Source organism: Anolis sagrei, chromosome 2, assembly GCF_037176765.1.
Source record: "Anolis sagrei isolate rAnoSag1 chromosome 2, rAnoSag1.mat, whole genome shotgun sequence".
Classification (NCBI taxonomy): domain Eukaryota; kingdom Metazoa; phylum Chordata; class Lepidosauria; order Squamata; family Dactyloidae; genus Anolis; species Anolis sagrei.
Genome location: NC_090022.1, coordinates 23,640,416 through 23,659,720, shown reverse-complemented (window position 1 = coordinate 23,659,720; position 19,305 = coordinate 23,640,416). Strand labels below are relative to the sequence as shown.

General features: G+C 43.6%; 1 protein-coding gene across 1 annotated transcript; it reads right to left on the bottom strand.

Annotated features, from left to right (window-relative positions):
- Window positions 1-4,875: 4,875 nt before the first annotated feature.
- On the bottom strand, window positions 4,876-18,596 carry RPP21 (ribonuclease P/MRP subunit p21). Its single transcript, XM_060759383.2, has 6 exons — window positions 18,457-18,596; window positions 15,262-15,375; window positions 12,722-12,822; window positions 11,263-11,345; window positions 9,934-10,080; window positions 4,876-6,604 (listed from the first exon to the last, which is right to left on the bottom strand). The coding sequence occupies exons 2-6, from the start codon at window positions 15,307-15,309 to the stop codon at window positions 6,453-6,455; spliced, it is 531 nt and encodes a 176-aa protein (XP_060615366.2). The 5' UTR covers window positions 15,310-15,375; window positions 18,457-18,596; the 3' UTR covers window positions 4,876-6,452.
- Window positions 18,597-19,305: the final 709 nt, after the last annotated feature.

Sequence of the window (19,305 nt, the reverse complement as noted above, 5' to 3'; positions counted from 1 at the left end):
GCTGTAAACCGCTCCGAGCCAAATTGGGAGTGGCAGTATACAAGTCAAATAAATAAATAAATAAATAAATAAATAAATAAATAAAAGAGCATTCTGAACTCCATCAACAATGGAAGTGAATCAATCAAGGCACACAAAACTCCCATGATCAAGAAAAAAATATTGGAAAGGCTTGGTGGACATTGACCTTGAGTTTTGGAGCTGTAGTTCACCTACATCCAGAGAGCACTGTGGATCTAAACAATGGACCAAACTTGGCATGAACACCCAATATGCCCAAATGTGAACACTGGTGGAGTTTTTGGGGGAAATAGACCTTGACATTTGGGAATTGTAGTTGCTGGGATTTGTAGTTCAACTCCAATCAAAGAACATTCTGAACCCCACCAATAATAAAATTGGACCAAACTTCTCACACAGAACCCCCATGGCCAACAGAAAAGACAGTGTTTACTGATGGCCCTTAGCAACCCCTCTGACACCCCCCTTGTGAAACCCCCATGAGTCCCAACCCCCAGGTTGAGAAACGCTGGGCTATGGAGACCCACTGAGTGATCTTTGGGAAGTTACAGCTTCTCAGCTGCAGAGGAAGGCAATGAAAAGCCCTCCATGAACACATCTTACCAAGAAAACCACATGATATACTTGTATTAAGGTTGCTATAAGTATATTCTGTGAAATATCAATGTACACTATGGACAAAGGAGAGTCTGCTTGCAAATTTTTCTTATCTATATATATAAATTTGTTAGGGGCATCCAACGAGGAAACAAAACTCAAAAAAACCCCAACGAAACTTAACCAAAATTCCCATGCCCATAACACAACCCACAAGGTACAAACATACCTACTCAAAATGAAAAACAACACAACAACACACTCACAAAACGGCAAAACAACAAAACTCAAAAATCCCCCAACGAAACTTAACCAAAATCCCTGTGCCCATAACACAACCCACAAGGTACAAACATATCTACTCAAAATGAAAAACAACACAACAACACACTCACAAAACGGCGTAGAGAAAGGGGGAGGAAAAGGGGGAAGGAATAGGTAGTTACCTCTCCTTCATAATAGTCCAGATATCTACCTCAACTTTGATAAGTTTTACTATAGGCCACAGCAACGCGTGGCAGGGCACAGCTAGTTTTATATATATTCATTTAATTCATAGCAAACCTCTGAGATAGGTCAGGTAAAGGGAGGAAGAAAGAAAAAGACCCAATCCAATATGCTGTCGCTCAGAAAGCCTTGGGGCTGAGCAGATACACAACCCTTAGTTTCCACCCGTCCTAATCCCCACTAGAGCTGAACATTTCACACCAGTATTTGCCAGAAATTTCAAATCTGTCAATGGCATTTCCTCCCTTGTTAACACAAAGACAGTGACATGGAATTGAGAGAGCTCTTTCAAAACAGATTGTGTCAATAATTGCTGTGTTTCTGGTTCAATGGACAAAACGAAAGGCCTCTGGAGAGGCTATAATGGTTTTTAGGCAGGTTTTCTTTATCAGATTGCAGTTTGCTTTCAGACTGCACCATAGATTTTCCTTTATCTGTTCTTAGAAATCACCCATAACTTTTGGACAATGTTTGTGTTGTAAGCGTAGGTAAACGCAGTTCTTCTTATCAAAAGATCACACCAGATATGGTGCATTGATTGCAGATTGTGAATTTCTGGGAAGGTCTTCTGTTACACATGTGCAGGCAACCAGCAAAGAACAGTATCATGCCTAAGGCTGTGTTAGTTAGGATCAATATCATCCTTTGATCAATACCACCCTTAATAGCTTGGAATCAAGCTGTTCATATGTTCTACAACTACATACCACCCCAATTATTAAGAACATTGGCAGTGGCTCCTATCAGGTGGGAGAAACCAAATGAGGAAAGATTATGCTATTAGTGCCTGATGGTATATTATTATTATTATTATTATTATTATTATTATTATTATTATTATTTGATACACAACAAGATTAGTACATAGCAAACAAGATCACTATGCTGCTTTTGTATTTGATCACAACTGGGACTTACTTACTTAGGCGATCCCTCATTGGACAAGTAGGATAGTCTTCCATGATCAGTATGCTTGTGGATCCGTAGGTGACTGTGGAGCCCTGTTCTTGACCTGCATCTTCTCCCACAGCGAGGGCATTGGTTTCCAGGTGGAAGGCAGTCTCGGTCGGGGTTGGCTTGACGCGCCTTCCTCCTGGCACGTTTCTCTCTTTCACCCGCCACTCGTGCCTCTTCCAATTCTGCAGCACTGCTGGTCAGAGCTGACCTCCAGTTGGAGCGCTTAAGGGTTCCCAGTTCTCAGTGTCTATGCCAGAGATTTTAAGGTTGGCTTTGAGCCCATCTTTAAATCTCTTTTCCTGTCCACCAACATTTCGTTTTCGGTTCTTGAGTTCGGAGTAGAGCAACTGCTTTGGGAGACGGTGGTTGGGCATCTAGACAACGTGGCCGGTCCAGCGGAGTTTATGGCAGAGGACCATCGCTTCAATGCTGGTGGTCTTTGCTTCTTCCAGCACACTGACGTTTGTCCGCTTGTCTTCCCAAGAGATTTGCAGGATATTTCGGAGGCAGCGCTGATGGAATCGTTCCAGGAGTTGCATGTGACATCTGTAGACAGTCCACGTTTCGCAGGCATATAGCAGGGTTGGAAGGACAATAGCTTTATAAACAAGCACCTTGGTATCCCTACGGATGTCCCGATCCTCAAACACTCTCTGCTTCATTCGGAAAAATGCTGCACTCGCAGAGCTCAGGCAGTGTTGTATTTCGTGGGACACTTTCCAAGTGTCTAGGACTATGTGATGTATTGGTGAATAATGCATGCAGATCTGAGTAGGGTGGCTTTTTTGCAGTTGACAGATGGTAGCTTTGTCAATGCTGATTGCTTTTAAGTGCTGGCCAAGGTCTTTAGGCACTGCACCAGGTGTGCCGTTCACCCCTGGGTCCACCTTTACTGGCTTGTGCCAGAGTCTTTGCAGTTTGATCTATAAATCCTCACATCGTGTAAGCTTTTCCAGTTGATCAAACATAATGGGTAACTATGAAAAACATTATATGTGAATCAATTTTAAAATACAGAACATTAAAATGGCTAATACGGGCATGACACTTTTTGAAAAACAGTGACTCATGCTGATGGCTAGCTACACATTGCTTCTCAGAAATGCACAATGCAATGCATATTCATTGTGCCTCTCAACACTTATACAAAGGCTACATTAGGAACAATTCTTGGAATTTCAATGAATCATTTAATAGCACCTCATTGTAGCTTTTGCAACTCTTGTCCTGCATGGTGCTTTGTCATGTTTATTGTTTCACAGCATCAGGCAGCAAGTGAAAGGGTTGTGAGTTCAATTGTGAAACAAGTTTTAGTCCCAAAAGTAGTCACCTGACAATGGAGACAATACAAACGTGACCCAGAGGACCTATGCTACAAGACCAGGAAGACTTGAGGATCTAACTTCTATGTGTTGTCAAAGGATTTCATGGCTGGAATCACTGGGTTGCAGTGAGTTTTCCAGGTTGTATGGCTATGTTCCAGAAGCATTCTCTCCTGATGTTTTCCCCACATCTATGAAATCCTCAGAGGTTGTGAGGTCTGTTGGAAACTAAGCAAGTGAGGTTTATCTGTGGAATAATTTCCAGGGTGGAAGAAACAACTGTCTGCTTGAGGCAAGTTTGAATGTTGCAATTGGCCACCTCGATTAGCATTGAATAGCCTTGCAGCGTCAAAGCCTGCCTGATTCCTGCCTGGGGAATCTTTTACTGGGAGGCGTTAGCTGGCCTTGATTGTTTCATGTCAGGAATTCCTCTGAGTTTTCCTCCTTATTTACTGTCCTGACATTCACACTTGCCTGAAACAGACAAAAATTCTTGTCTGTTTTAGGCAAGTTTATATATAAACTTGCCTGAAACTTGCCTTATATATGAAGTGTATATATCTGTGGAATGTACCACCCTGGACATTTCACAGATATATAAACTTCACTTGCCTAGTTTCCAACAGACCCCTCAACTTCTGAGGATGCCTGCCATAGATGTGGGCAAAATGTCAGGAGAGAATGCTTCTGGAACATGGACATACACACAGCAACCCAGATCTAACTTCTCATTACCTAATTAAAAAATTAGGGTGCAAATATGTACCAGGGTGCAAATATGTACCAGGGTATCCAAAATTAAGTTTTGTGTTAATTGTGGAGGTACAATGAAATGGTTTTAAAAATATTTAATTTAATTTTTTTTTCTTTAAGTTAAATTAGGTTGTGTTATATTGTCAAACGTGTTTATTTTGATGTAATTGTCTGTATTCAATGTTTGCCTAATATGTTGGAAATTGCCCTGAGTATCTTTGGGGAGATAGGGTGGTATACAAAGAAATTATTGTTGTTGTTGTTGTAATGTTAGAAATTTGGAGCCTGAAGGATGTTTTGGGGACCTCACTTCTTATCAAGAACAATGTCATTATTTTGTCCCCACTGCAGTAACTAAACCTCTGAGCTCAACTTTTTGCCTCTGGGCCCACCCTTGACTGGAATATGTTCTTTCCTTGAACTCAAACTTGACTTTCAGGCTTAAAAGAGGTCCGCATGCTTAAGTTAGTAGGTTAACGCAGGTTACTGTGAAACTGTGCCACATGTTTTTTTTAAATTTTCTGTTGTGTTTTTGTGTTATATTGTGTATATTGTATTGATGGGCATGGCCTCATGTAAGCCGCCCCAACTCCCCTTGGGAAGATGGTGGCGGGGTATAAATAAAGTATTATTATTATTATTATTATTATTATTATTATTATTATTATGTCATGCTTTTAACCGAGGGTGTATAAAATGAAAAAGTTAACACAAGTGGAACCATTGGGAACAAAACTTTATTTCCAAGTTTTTCCATATACAATTACCATTTGGAATTGGTGCAATCACCTTCTAGGACAAGTCTTCTCCTCAGCTTCCAGTGTGAGAACAAGACTACCAAAATCTCCTGATGTTAAAATTTCTAGCTCCTATGGAAAGTAAGTAAATTGTAGTCCAGCTGGTGGAATTAGGTAAAGTCTAATCCAGGTACAGTAGAGTCTCGCTTATCCAACATAAACGGGCCGGCAGAACGTTGGATAAGCAAAAATGTTGGAAAATACGAAGGGATTAAGGAAAAGCCGATTAAACGTCAAATTATGTTATGATTTTACAAATTAAGCACCAAATGATCATGTTTTACAACAAATCGAAAGAAAAAGCAGTTCAATACATGGTAACGTTATGTAGTAATTAATGTATTTACGAATTTAACACCAAACCATTGCAATGTATTGAAACAGCTGTGGAGGCAGACTGCGTTGGATAATACAGAACGTTGGATAAGCGAAGGTTGGATAAGCGAGACTCTACTGTAGAGGAAAACTGTGGCATAGACACTGAGAACTGAGCACTCTAACTGGAAGTCAGCTGTGACCAGCAGTGCTGCAGAATTCGAAGAGGCACAAATGAAGGGTGCAAGGGAGAAACGTGCCAAGAGGAAGGTGTGTCAAGCCAACCCTGACCGTGACCGCCTTTCACCTGGAAACCAATGTCCTCTCTGTGGGAGAACATGCGGCTCAAGAATAGGGCTCCACAGCCACCTATGGACCTACTGCCCAGACACTACACTTGGAGGACCAACATCCTCGGACTATGAGGGATCACCTAGGTCAGCAGGAGCCCCCAGTGGCACAGTGGGTTAAACCCCTATGGCAGCAGGACTAAAGACTGACAGGTCACAGGTTCAAATCCGGGGAGAGGCGGATGAGCTCCCTCTATCAGCTCCAGCTCCTCATACGGGGACATGAGAGAAGCCTCCCACAAGGATGATAAAAACATCAAATCATCCGGGCAACATCCTTGCAGATGGCCAATACTCTCACACCAGAAGCGACTTACAGTTTCTCAAGTTGCTCCTGACACGACAACCCCCCCCCCCCAAAAAAAACCCCTAGGTCAGTAAGTAAGATGAAAGGCAGGATTACAGACACAAAGGAGGTGCACAGGCAAAAGGAATTTCTAGCTGTGGAGATGGTGGGAAAAACAGTACTAATGACAACTGTTTGCCCCAAAAGACGTACTTTCTTTCCCTCCCCAACTGGTTTCCCCAAAAAAGAGACTCTTTATTCAGGAGCTCCTCTTGTTTGGACCATCCATGTCCAGCCAAAAGACCTGCGTACTTTCTTTCCCTCCCCAACTGGTTTCCCCAGAAAAGAGATTCTTTACTCAGGAGCTCCTCTTGTTTGGACCATCCATGTCCAGCCAGTAATACGTTGTGCTTTAGCTTGCAAAAATAAATTGTGAATTTATCTCCATGGCAAATCACTTTTTACAATGCTTGCGTCTCCATCACACCTCCTTTCAACTACCAAACGTGATTACTGCAGCTGCCAACCCGAATGAGAAGCTTTCATTTCACTTTTCACGAGGATCGTCCTTCCCTTTAGATTTGACGCCTGCTGTGGTCTCCTTGGAGGGAGGATGACTGTGAGGTTCAGAAGTTGAAGCTGTTGCCTTTTTTGCTTGAGGACCTTTGTGGGGCTGTTGGACTGAGCCACTTATCTGGCCTGGAGAAGGAAACAAGGAAAGAACCGCTTTGAAGGTAATTCAATTAGAAGAGGGGAAAGTATGGATCTCCAAATATTGAGAGAAATACTAACATCAGTGCTAGCAAGGAATGATAAACATTATAGTCAGCCATTATTTGAAGGATCATGGTTTTGGGTTGTTGCAGGTTTTTTCGGGCTATATGGCCATGTTCTAGAGGCATTCTCTCCTGACGTTTCGCCTACATCTATGGCAAGCATTCTCAGAGGAACCTCACTACCTCTGAGGATGCTTGCCATAGATGCAGGCAAAATGTCAGGAGAGAATGCCTCTAGAACATGGCCATATAGCCTGAAAAGACCTACAACAACCCAGTGATTCCGGCCATGAAAGCCTTCGACAATACATTGATCACGGTTTTCTTATCTTAGTCCAAGAACGCTTCCAATAACAACATTCTTGTATTGTCGAAGGCTTTCATGGCTAGAATCACTGGGTTGTTGTAGGTTTTTCGGGCTATATGGCCATATTCTCTCCTGATGTTTTGCCTGCATTTATGGCAAGCATCGTCAGAGGTTGAGAACAGTGGTTCTCAACTTTCCACATGCTGCGACCCCTTAATACAGTTGCTCATGTTGTGGTGATCCCCGACCATAAAATTATTTTCATTGCTACTTCAGAACTGTAATTTTGCTACTGTTATGAATCGTAATGCAAATATCTGATATGCTGGATTTATTTTCATTCACTGGACCAAATTTGGCACAAATATCCGATATGCCCAAATTTGAATACTGGTGATGTTGTCATTTGTGAGTTGTAGTGGCTGGGATTTATAGTTCACCTACAATCAAGGAGCATTCTGAACTCCACCAAGGATGGAATTGAACCTAACTTGGCACGCAGACCTCCCATGACCAACAGAAAATACTGGAAGAGTTTGGTGGACATTGCCCTTGTGTTTGGGAGTTGTAGTTCATCAACATCCAGAGAGCACCGTGGACTCAAACACTGACCAAACTTGGCACGAATACTCCATATGCCCAAATATGAACACAGATGGAGTTTGGGGAAAACAGACCTTGCTCTTTGGGAGTTGTGGTTGCAGGGATGTATAGTTCACCTAGAGTCAAAAAGCATCCTGAACCCCACCAACAATAGAATTGGGCCAAACTTCCCACACAGAACCCCCATGACCAACGGAAAATACTGTGTTTTCTGATGGTCTTTGGCGACACCTCTGACACCACTCACGACCTCCTTAGGGGTCCCGACCCTCAGGTTGAGAAACCCTGTTCTAGAAAATGGCCATATAGCCCGAAAAACCTACAACAACCCAACAACATTCTTCATATCAAATTATTTTCAGCAGCCCTCCCAATAAACAAAACGTCACATGACTGTTATTTCAGAAGGCAAGAGGATGATGGAGAGTTCCTTCATCATCCTCTAGCTTTCCAAAATAGTGACATATTTATTTACGGTATTTATACCCTGCCCTTCTCACTCCAAAGTGGTTAACAGAACACACACAATGCAAACATTCAATGTCAATTACACAATTAATAAGGACCGACAACTCAAACAGAGGTTTTTCCCCATCTTATTTCCGACATCTTGGAGGCTGTACTCGACTCCGATCAATGTCCTTTTAAGGACACATTTGCAACTTCCCACTGAAAGTGGTACCTATTTTATCTACTTGCATTTCTGCTTTCAACCTGCTAGGTGAACAGGTGAGCTGGGGCTAACGGCGGGTCCTCACCCTGTCTGGACTCGAACTGCCGACCTCCCCATCTTGCAGGATTTTTCTGCAGCACAGTGGTTTAGGCTACTGTGCTAAGCCCGTCCTCATAGGATAACACTTTCTGGATACCTTAATATGCAGAAGTTATCCCCTACCTTTAATTTTGGAAGAGAAATTCTGTTTTGCAGTCTAGTTCAAACATTAATATTACAGATACAGACAGTCTCTAAGTTACGAACAAGATAGGCTCTGTTGAGTCTTAAGTTGAATTTGTATATAAGTTGGAAGGGGTATATATTTAAGTGTAACTTCAGCTCTTTCTCTCTCTCTCTACACACACACACACACACACACACATATATGGGAACAGAAAATGAGGAAAGTGCTTTTGAGCAGGAGCACAGTCAGCAAAAAAAAAACAGCACAGATGTGTTAACTCTTCCTTATGTTATCCAAACCTTGTATATGTGTGTGTGTGTATGTATCTCTGTGTGTGTACATGCTTTGGATAGCAAAAGGAAGGGTTAACATCTCTGTGGTGTTCGTTTTGCTGTCTGTGCACCTGGTCAAAATCACTTTCCTCACTTTCTGTCCCTGTGATACTTAATATTTTCAAAAATTAGGCTTTTTTGTGGAAACATCAATTGGCAAAAAGAAAATGGAGCGATCTTCTTTGATAACTCTTTCAGGAGTGAATTTCCCCTCCCAGGGGTAGATTTCTCTCACTTCCTGTTGCCTCATCCCTGTGATTAAGTTGAGATGAGTACTCTGTAAGTCAGATATTTGTAACTCAGGGACTGCCTGTATCTAGCAATGGAGAATTTTCCAAAATTCTAATGCCACAGAGCAATGTTAAAAATTATCGTTTTCTACTGGAAAACACACACATTTTGGAATAATATTTATTTATTTACAGTATTTATATTCCACCTTTCTCACCCCGCAGGGGACTCAGGGCAGATCACAATGTACACATATATGGCAAACATTCAATGCCAAAGACACACAACAGAAATAGACAAACAGTCAGAGGCTGTTTAACTTTTTCTGGCTGCCAGGGGAGCTGTCGCTTTCAGCGTCCATCTGCGATGCTGATGAAGTACTTCCGCATTCCCCGCATGCTTTTTGTGGGAGTGCTTTGCTGGAGTCTTTTTTATAGCCTCGTAAATTTTGTTCAATTAGCCTGGTACCTAATTTTCCTACTTGACAGATGCATCTGTCTTTTGGGTTGCAAAGGTCGACAACAAGCTACACAATTGGTCGGAAGCTCACTCTGACCCGGGCTGGCTTTGAATTAATGACCTTGTGGCAGAAGTGATCTTAATGCAGCTGACACTCAGACAGCTGTGCCACAGTCCTGGTGCTATTTTTCTATTTTTTAATAGAAAAAAAAATGTAATAATAGACTTGGTTAGAAGTTGAAATATGTTTTGATACTTTAGGGACAAAATGCACTATATGCAACTTGATCTTACATAAACTGCATTATTATATGGTCAGTGTGGGCTCCTATAATGCAGTGCAATGTGAAGAGGACAATCTGCAAACCTGGCTTCTCCCTTCTTGTTCCTGGAGTCAGAATACATGAAATGAAACAATTACCTTTTCCTCCTGCATTGGCTAATGCCTGATTCTCTAGTAATGCCTCAGGCTGTTCTGACCACAGTTTGTAGTTAGGATTGCTGAGGAAACGCTTAGTTAGACCACACTTGAGACACTGCACGGCAGTCCACCGCTGATTTCGACGCTCTAGTTTCAGAAATGAAGAGGGAATGAATCAAGAAATTGCCTCAAAAGATCTTCTTCCCTGCCTTGCCCATTTTTATGCCTTACTTAGTAAAGGTAAAGGTTTCCCCTGACATTAAGTCTAGTTGTGTCCAACTCTGGGAGGTGGTGCTCATCTCAGTTTCTAAGCTGAAGAGTCAGCGTTGTCCGTAGACACCTCCAATGTCATGTGGCCAGCATGACTGCATGGAACGCTGTTACCTTGCCACCGGAGCGGTACCTATTGATATACTCACATTTGCATATTTTCAAACTGCTAGGTTAGCAAAAACTGGGGCTAACAATGGGAGCTCATCCCGCTCCCCGAATTTGAACCGCTGACCTTTCAGTCAGCAAATTCAGCAGCTCAGGTGTTTAATCTGCTGCACCACCAGAGGGCCTCTATTCAAGAGAACCTACAGACTTACTTACAAAGAGAATTCAAACATTTCTGGGAATCAGAGTCATAGAGTTGGAAGAGACCTCATGAACCATCCAGTCCTGCCATGAAGCAGGAAAATTGCATTCAAAGCAACCCGGAGAGATGACCATCCAGCCTCTGCTTAAAGGTCTTGCTGCCCTTGAGAGCAGGACCTGGAGCAATGGCTTCAAACTACAGGAAAGGAGATTCCATCTGAACATTAGGAGGAACTTTCTGACTGTGAGAGCTGTTCAGCAGTGAAACTCTCTGCCCCAAAGTGTGGTGGAGGCTCCTTCTTTGGAGGTTTTTAAACAGAGGCTGGATGGTCATCTGTCGGGGGTGCTTTGAATGCAATTTTCCTGTTTCTTGGCAGGGGGTTGGACTGGATGGCCCACGAGGTCTCTTCCAACTCTTTGATTCTATGATCTCATGAACACAGTTCTAAGGCAAAAACAAGCTGTGCTTGCCAGTAGAAATGTGGTAATCAATCTGTCAACATAATCTGGGGAAGCTCAGAGTAATTCAAATTTATACATGACCCTACTCAGAGATCTTTCTGATATATATATGGCCCTTCACAGAGATTTTCACTGCTTTACTTTCCCAACTTTTGAAATACATTACATTGCACCCACAGCTCTCTACACATGTTGAAACAGATCTATCAATCTCTCCAGAGCAAGGAACACCATTTAGAAACCTCCTTAAAGCACTGCAGTTAAGGAGGAAGAAACTAAGCCACTCACTTCTTTGGCGTACAGTTGCGCTGACTCCAGGGACGAGGAGGGAGAAGCAAGATTTACAGATGGTTCTTTTCACAGAAGGGTCTCTGAAAAACAAACCAAAATGAGAGACAAATGAAATATCTTAGTCCTGAAAGTTCAGAATTCCTTATGGCAGCGGTTCTCAACCTGTGGGTCCCCAGATGTTTTGGCCTTCAACTCCCAGAAATCCTAACAGCTGGTAAACTGGCTGGGATTTCTGGGAGTTGTAGGCCAAAACACCTGGGGACCCACAGGCTGAGAAGCACTGCCTTATGGGGTAAGAGTAGCCCTCAAGATGATGATGATAATAATAATAATAATAATAATAATAATACTTTACTTATACCCCCACTTCCATCTCCCCAAGGGACTTGGAGCGGCTTACACGAGGCCAAGCCCAACAACAAATCAATAAACAAGAAAGCAACAAACAAAAAATAACAACAATACAGCTAAATAAATCACATATAAACATTAACATGCAAGGATTTAAAAACCTATGGCTGGGCCAGATGTAATAGTTAAAAATTAAAAAAATAAACGCTGGGCATGAGCAAGGTAGGATATATCTAATTAGAGGGTTTTAAAGAAGTGGGGGGAGCGCAATCCAAGCAGATAGTTAAAGTGCATTTGAGGACATTTTGCTGGGAATTATTTCCTTATTCCGGGAAGCACACTGGAACAGCCACGTTTTCAGGCTCCTCCTAAAGACTGCCAATGTTGGCGCATGCCTGATATCCCTGGGAAGTGAGTTCCAGAGTCAGGGGGCCACCACCGAGGAGGCCCACTCCCTCGTCCCCACCAATTGCGCCTGCAAGGGAGGCGGGAGTGAGACCTGGGCCTCTCCAGATGAATGAAGGACCATGTGGGTTTGTACACAGAAATGCGGTCACGCAAGAAGGCAGGTCCCAAACCGTTTAGGGCTTTGTAGGTAAGAACCTGCACCTTGAATTGGGACCGGAAAATGAATGACAGCCAGTGTAGCTCCTTAAACAGGGGGGTTGACCGCTCCCTGTAAGTCGCACCAGTTAGTAACCTGGCTGCCACCTGTTGTACCAATTGGAATTTACGGCCCGTCTTCAAGGGCAGCCCCACGTAGAGTGCATTGCAGTAATCTAATCTGGAGGTGACTAAGGCATGGACCACCCTGGCCAGCTCTGACTTCACGAGGTACGGTTGCAGCTGGTGCATGAGTCTTAATTGTGCGAAAGCCCTCCTGGCCACCGCTGATGCCTGAGCTTCAAGCGTAAGTGATGAGTCCAGGAGGACATCCGAGCTGCGGACCTGTGACTTCAGGGGAGTGCAACCCCATCAAAGATCAGTGAGTCCCAAATACTAGTCCTCCATATGTTTGGGACTTTGACTCCCAGAAGCCTCAGTGCTTTGGTCGAGGTGGAAGTCCTATCCCCCGTTACCCATCCAACCCAATCCTGCTACTCACTGTCTTAAGACGAGCCTCCGGCTGATGCTGTTCTGGGTGTGGCAATAGAAGCGAGCCAATTCCTGGTTCTCTGGGTTGCTTGCAAGGACACAATGTGCTGCCTGTTGTGGAGATTGAAAGACACCCTAAAGAGTTGTCCAGGGCTATGTGCTTTCCACATGACATACATACACTGAAAGATGGGTCTTAGGAATTGCTGTTATGAGTGTTGAGAGTTGAAGTCCAAAACACTTTTTTGGGGGGGGGGGGGAGGTGAAGTTTGCCAAAGCCTGGTCTAAATGTCCTTTGTGGATTCTTTCCAACTCTACAGTTCTCCGATTTTCATGGTATAGCGGTTTAAGTGTTGGATGACAACTCTGGAGACCATACAGTAGCTCAAATCTCTGCTCGACCATGAAATTAACCGGGTGATCTTGGGCAAATCATATTATCTCAGCCTCAATGAAGTCCTCCTCTGAACAAATCTGGTCAAGAAAACCTTATGATATGACTCACTACAGGTTGAAAATGACTTGAAGGCCCACAACCACAAAACAGCATTTCACAATGGAATGTTGGAAAGGCCATCCAAACCTTATGATATACACTTAGGGCACATTTACACAAACCGTTTTACACAGTTTCAAACTGGCACTGAGTCTCTTTCAGGAGAGATAAAGCAGGGTATAAATACACATAATAATAAATAATAATAATAATAATAATAATTTCTTGAAGAAAATAATATCTTGCAACAAATGAAAAAGCAGGGGCACAAAAGACCAGTTATTAATTGACAAAATGATTCTGGAGAACTGCAAAAGCCGAAAAATCAATCTTCACATGACATGGATTGATTACAAAAAAGCCTTTGACTCACTCCCACACAGTTGGATCATCAAGTGCCTAGACACCATCGGGATTTGTAAAAACGTTGGCACTTTTATTGAAAATATGATGAAGAACTGGAAAACTGAACTGTTTGTTGGAAATGAAAACTATGGACTTGTCAACATCAGAAGAGGAATTTTCCAGGGAGACTGATTGTCCCCACTGCTTTTCATCATTGCCATGATCCCTCTGTCAACAATCTTACAAAAAACAAACGTCTCAGAGATCTCACAAAATTTCACATCTGCTGTACATGGATGACCTGAAGCTGTATGGGAACACCGAAACTGAAATCCAGTCTCTGACTAACTCTGTCCGAATCTTTTAGCACGGATATCAACATGGAGTTTGGTTTGCACAAATGTTCGACAGTGGCACTGGAGAAATGCTGATTTGTTTCAGTAAAACTTTTATTTTGACATCTTATTTATATTATATACTTATATACTTGGGGTTACATAAACATTTCTCAGGTGGAAAAAGCTTAAGAAACCTAGCTCTCTTAAGTTGTGTTGTTTTTACATTAGGATTTGGCTCAGAAATCAGATCCTTAGAGAGTTTGTCTCTGTCCTTACAAATTACGAAATGGGGAAAGGCATCCTTTTGTGTGTGTGTTTGTGAGTAGGGCAGGGACTCTGTTGATTGGTATTATAAATAAATTTATTTATTGTGTCATCAGCAACCATACCATTGTATTACAATTCTAACAGAACAAAACAAACACACAGATTTTGCAAACTTGGTAGTTGGTTAAATGTCCTTTGACCAGTATCTGGACACTTGGAGTGCCTCTGGTGTTGCCGCAAGAAGGTTCTCCATTGTGCATGTGGCAGGGCTCAGGTTGCATTGCAGCAGGTGGTCAGTGGTTTGTTCTTCTCTGCACTCGCATGCCAAAGATTCCACCGTGTAGCCCCATTTCTTAAGATTGGCTCTGCATCTCGTGGTGCCAGAGCACAGTCTATTCAGCGCCTTCCAGGTCGCCCAGTCTTCTGTGTGCCCAGGGGGGAGTCTCTCATCTGGTATCACCCATGGATTGAGGTGCTGGGTTTGGGCCTGCCACTTTTGGACTTTCACTTGCTGGGGTGTTCCAGCGAGTGTCTCTGTAGATCTAAGAAAACTATGTCTTGATTTAAGTCGTTGACGTGCTGGCTGATACTCAAACAGGGGATGAGCTGGAGATGTCTCTGCCTTGGTCCTTTCACTATTGGCTGCTACTTCCTGGCGGATGTCAGGTGGTGCAATACCAGCTAAGCAGTGTAATTTCTCCAGTGGTGTGGGGTGCAGACACCCTGTGATAATGCGGCATGTCTCATTAAGAGCCACATCTACTGTTTTAGTGTGGTGAGATGTGTTCCATACTGGGCATGCGTACTCAGCAGCAGAGTAGCATAGCGCAAGGGCAGATGTCTTCACTGTGTCTGGTTGTGATCCCCAGCTTGTGCCATTTATAAATAAAAAAAATGTAATGTTCGTTTGTGGGATTAACATAACTAAAAAATCACTGGATGAACTGACACCAAATTTGAACACAATACACGTATTAGGCCAACGAGTAACCATCACTCATAAAAACACTGAAAAACACAGCAGAAGAGACTTACAAGCAAAAAATAAAAAATAATTTTTTTTTACAAAGCATGCACAAAACCACACACATATATATACCTCACCTGATAGAGGAAATTGAGTCTCTGAAAGGCTTCTTTGTCCTTTATCATGGTTGCTGGGGAAATAATCTATTCCAAGATTTTCAGTGAATGTGGGGAGACAATCAGAAAGAGATCCTGCAGGAAGCAAAGTTTTTTTTTGCAAAAGAAGAAAGATCAATAAAGAGCAGTGAAAGGTTCAAAACATTGCAACACAATCACCTTTGAGTCTGAGGGTGCATCTACAGCAGGCATGGGCAAACTTGGGCCCTCTAGGTGTTTTGGACTTCAGCTCCCACAATTCCTAACAGCCTCAGGCTCTGAAAGGGCCTGAGGCTGTTAGGAATTGTGGGAGTTGAAGTCCAAAACACCTAGAGGGTCCAAGTTTGCCCATGCCCGATCTGCACAGGAGAATTAATGCAGTTTGACACTACTTTAATTGGTCTTGTTGCATGAAACCCGCCTGGGCAAAATTATTATTTGTTCCTTTCATGCCTGCAGCAGAGAGTTCCAAAGGCTTCGGACCAGTGGTTCTCAATCTAGGGTCCCCAAATGTTTTTGGCCTTCAACTCCCAGAAATCCCAACAGCTGGTAAACTGGCCGGGGTTTCTGGGAGTTGTAGGCCAAAAACATCTGGGGACCCCAGGTTGAGAACCACTGCTTCAGACACTTAAAGTGTTCTGGTCTCACTGCCAGGGGTTGCTTCCTTAATTGGGGCCAACAGCCTGGATCAATGCTATGGAATTCTGGGAGCTGTAGTTTGGTGAGGCACCAGCACTCTTTGGTAGAGAAGGCTAAAAGACCTTGCAAAACTACAGCTCTCCAAAATTCCATAGCATTGAGCCATGACAGGCAGCGCAGAGCATTGTGTCCTCCATCTCTGAAGCCAAGAAAGATCAGTGGATCAAGTTGATCACAGAGGTCGACATGGGCAGGAGCAGCCAGAAGGCGTGGAGGCTGCTGAGACGGCTGAGCAACGATCCCTCACAAACTAATACCCATGCCAACATAAAGGCAGATCAGATAGCACACCAACTCTTGAAGAATGGGAAACCCAACCTTGCCACCAAAGTAGGAAAGAAACCAATAGCCAGACAACCAGAGATTGAGAACAATAACCTCCATGAACCTTTTACATCTACTGAATTGGACATGGCTCTCAACAAATGTAAGAATGGCAAAGCAGCTGGCTTGGATGATCTACGGATGGAACAAATCAAGAACTTTGGCCCAAAAGCAAGGCGCTGGCTGCTGGAGCTGATGAACAACTGCACTGCATCCTGTCAGATCCCCAAAATCTGGAGGAAAGCAAGAGTCATCGCCATCTTGAAGCCAGGCAAAGACCGTAATGACCCAAAAAGCTACAGACCAATCTCCCTGTTGTGCCACCTCTACAAAGTTCTGGAGAGACTTATTTTGCATAGAATTATGGAAAATATAGACCCCTGTTTGATCCCACAGCAAGCTGGCTTCAGAAAAGGCAAAAGCTGCACATCGCAAGTGCTGAACCTGACTCAGCACATAGAAGATGGCTTTGAAAGGCAGCAGATCACAGGAGCTGTCTTCATAGACTTGTCAGCAGCCTATGATACTGTGAACCACCGCCTCCTCCTGAGAAAAATGTATAATATCACAAAGGACTACCACCTCACCCGCCTCATAGGAAACCTGCTACAAAACAGGAGCTTTTTTGTTGAGTTCCAGGGCCAGAGAAGCAGATGGCGGAAACAGAAGAATGGCCTGCCTCAGGGGAGCGTGCTTGCTCCATCCATGTTCAACATCTACACAAATGACCAGCCACTGCCAGAAGGGACAGAGAGTTTCATCTATGCTGATGATCGTGCCATTACTGCTCAAGCAGGGAGCTTTGAGATGGTAGAACAGAAGCTCTCCGAAGCTCTAGGCGCTCTTACTGCCTATTACAGGGAAAACCATCTGATCCCTAATCCATCTAAAACACAGACATGCGCCTTTCACCTTAAGAACAGACAAGCATCCCGAGCTCTGAGGATTACCTGGGAAGGAATCTCACTGGAGCATTGCAGCACACCCAAATACCTGGGAGTCACTTTGGACCGTGCTCTGACCTACAAGAAGCATTGCCTGAACATCAAACAAAAAGTGGGCGCTAGAAACAACATCATACGAAAGCTGACTGGCACAACCTGGGGATCACAACCAGACACAGTGAAGACATCTGCCCTTGCGCTATGCTACTCTGCTGCTGAGTATGCATGCCCAGTGTGGAACACATCTCACCACACTAAAACAGTAGATGTGGCTCTTAACGAGACATGCCGCATTATCACAGGGTGTCTGCGACCCACACCACTGGAGAAATTACACTGCTTAGCCGGTATTGCACCACCTGACATCCGCCGGGAAGTAGCAGCCAATAGTGAAAGGACCAAGGCAGAGACATCTCCAGCTCATCCCCTGTTTGGGTATCAGCCAGCACGCCAACGACTTAAATCAAGACATAGTTTTCTTAGATCTACAGAGACACTCGCTGGAACACCCCAGCAAGCGAGAGTCCAAAAGTGGCAGGCCCAAACCCAGCACCTCAATTCATGGGTGATACCAGATGAGAGACTCCCCCCTGGGCACTCAGAAGACTGGGCGACTTGGAAGGCGCTGAACAGATTGCGCTCTGGCACCACGAGATGCAGAGCCAATCTTAAGAAATGGGGCTACAGGGTGGAATCCTCGGCATGCGAGTGCGGAGAAGAGCAAACCACTGACCACCTGCTGCAATGCACCCTGAGCCCTGCCACATGCACGATGGAGGACCTTCTTGCGGCAACCCCAGAGGCACTCCAAGTGGCCAGATACTGGTCAAAGGACATTTAACCAAATACCAAATTTTGCAAAATCTGTATGGTTTTTTTTTTTTTTTTTCTCTTTCTTTCTTCTTTTTCCTTTTCTTTTTAATCTCTGTGTTTGTTTTGCTCTGTTAGAATTGTAATACAATGGTTGCTGATGACACGATAAATAAAAAATGACAGTTAAAGCAGTATCAAACTGCAGTGGAGATGCAACCCATCCTACAGAGAACAAAACAAATAAGCAAGCACACAGGTCTTTCAAGCAATAGACTGCTACAGATCAGGGCTGCAACCCTGTGCAATATATACAAGCACGTGGGAATGCAATACACGTGTAAAAACAACTCAGATACAGAACCTGCTGCAGCCAAAGCAACACAGAGGAGTTCCTTGCCTTTTAATTCTCCTGGAAGAATCCACTTTGCTTTTCCTCCAGTTGACTCTTAAACCCAGGGATGAGAAAAAAGCTTCTCTCTTTGATTAGTCGCCTTAATAAAGATCCTGGTTGGGATGTGTTCCTGTTTTTGGAGCAGCAAAGGCCTGTGGGAAATGTAGTCCCTTCCGGTTCCTTTCAATGAAACTGTTTGTGCAAGGATGCCCTCTAGCCAGGAGGACTAACAATATACCAGGGTTGAATGAAAAGTAATGCCTCCACCTTCGTTACTTGGGTTTGGATGGGAATATTTTAATAAATCAAACGCAGAAATAATCCTTAGAATGTGCTCTTTAACTACCACTATTCACTTTTTCCACATAATCACCGGACAATTGGATACATTTCTGCCAACGATGAACAAAGTTTTCTGAAGCCGTCACGGAACAAGTCGACACTGTTTCCGCAACCAGCGTCTCATAGTTCTCTCAACATCTTCATCAGAAACATAATGATGTCCCTGCAGATCTTCTTTCATTGTCGGAAACAGATGGAAGACAGCCAGTGCTAAATCTGGACTGTATGGAGGATGCCGAATTCTGGGCACCACAATTCAAGGGAGATGTTGACAAGCTGGAAAGTGTCCAGAGGAGAGCGACTAAAATGATAAAAGGTCTGGAGAACAAGCCCTATGAGGAGCGGCTTAAGGAGCTGGGCATGTTTAGCCTGAAGAAGAGAAGGCTGAGAGGGGATATGATAGCCATGTATAAATATGTGAGAGGAAGCCACAGGGAGGAGGGAGCAAGCTTGTTTTCTGCTTCCCTGGAGACTAGGACGCGGAACAATGGCTTCAAACTACAAGAGAGGAGA

Coding starts and splice junctions, on each gene's coding strand:
- RPP21 (XM_060759383.2), bottom strand. CDS start 15,309: ATGATAAAGGACAAAGAAGCCTTTCAGAGACTCAATTTCCTCTATCAG. Junction 12,823..15,261: donor GACTCAATTTCCTCTATCAG/GTGAGGTATATA, acceptor TCTCCACAACAG/GCAGCACATTGTGTCCTTGC. Junction 11,346..12,721: donor CGGAGGCTCGTCTTAAGACA/GTGAGTAGCAGG, acceptor TTTGTTTTTCAG/AGACCCTTCTGTGAAAAGAA.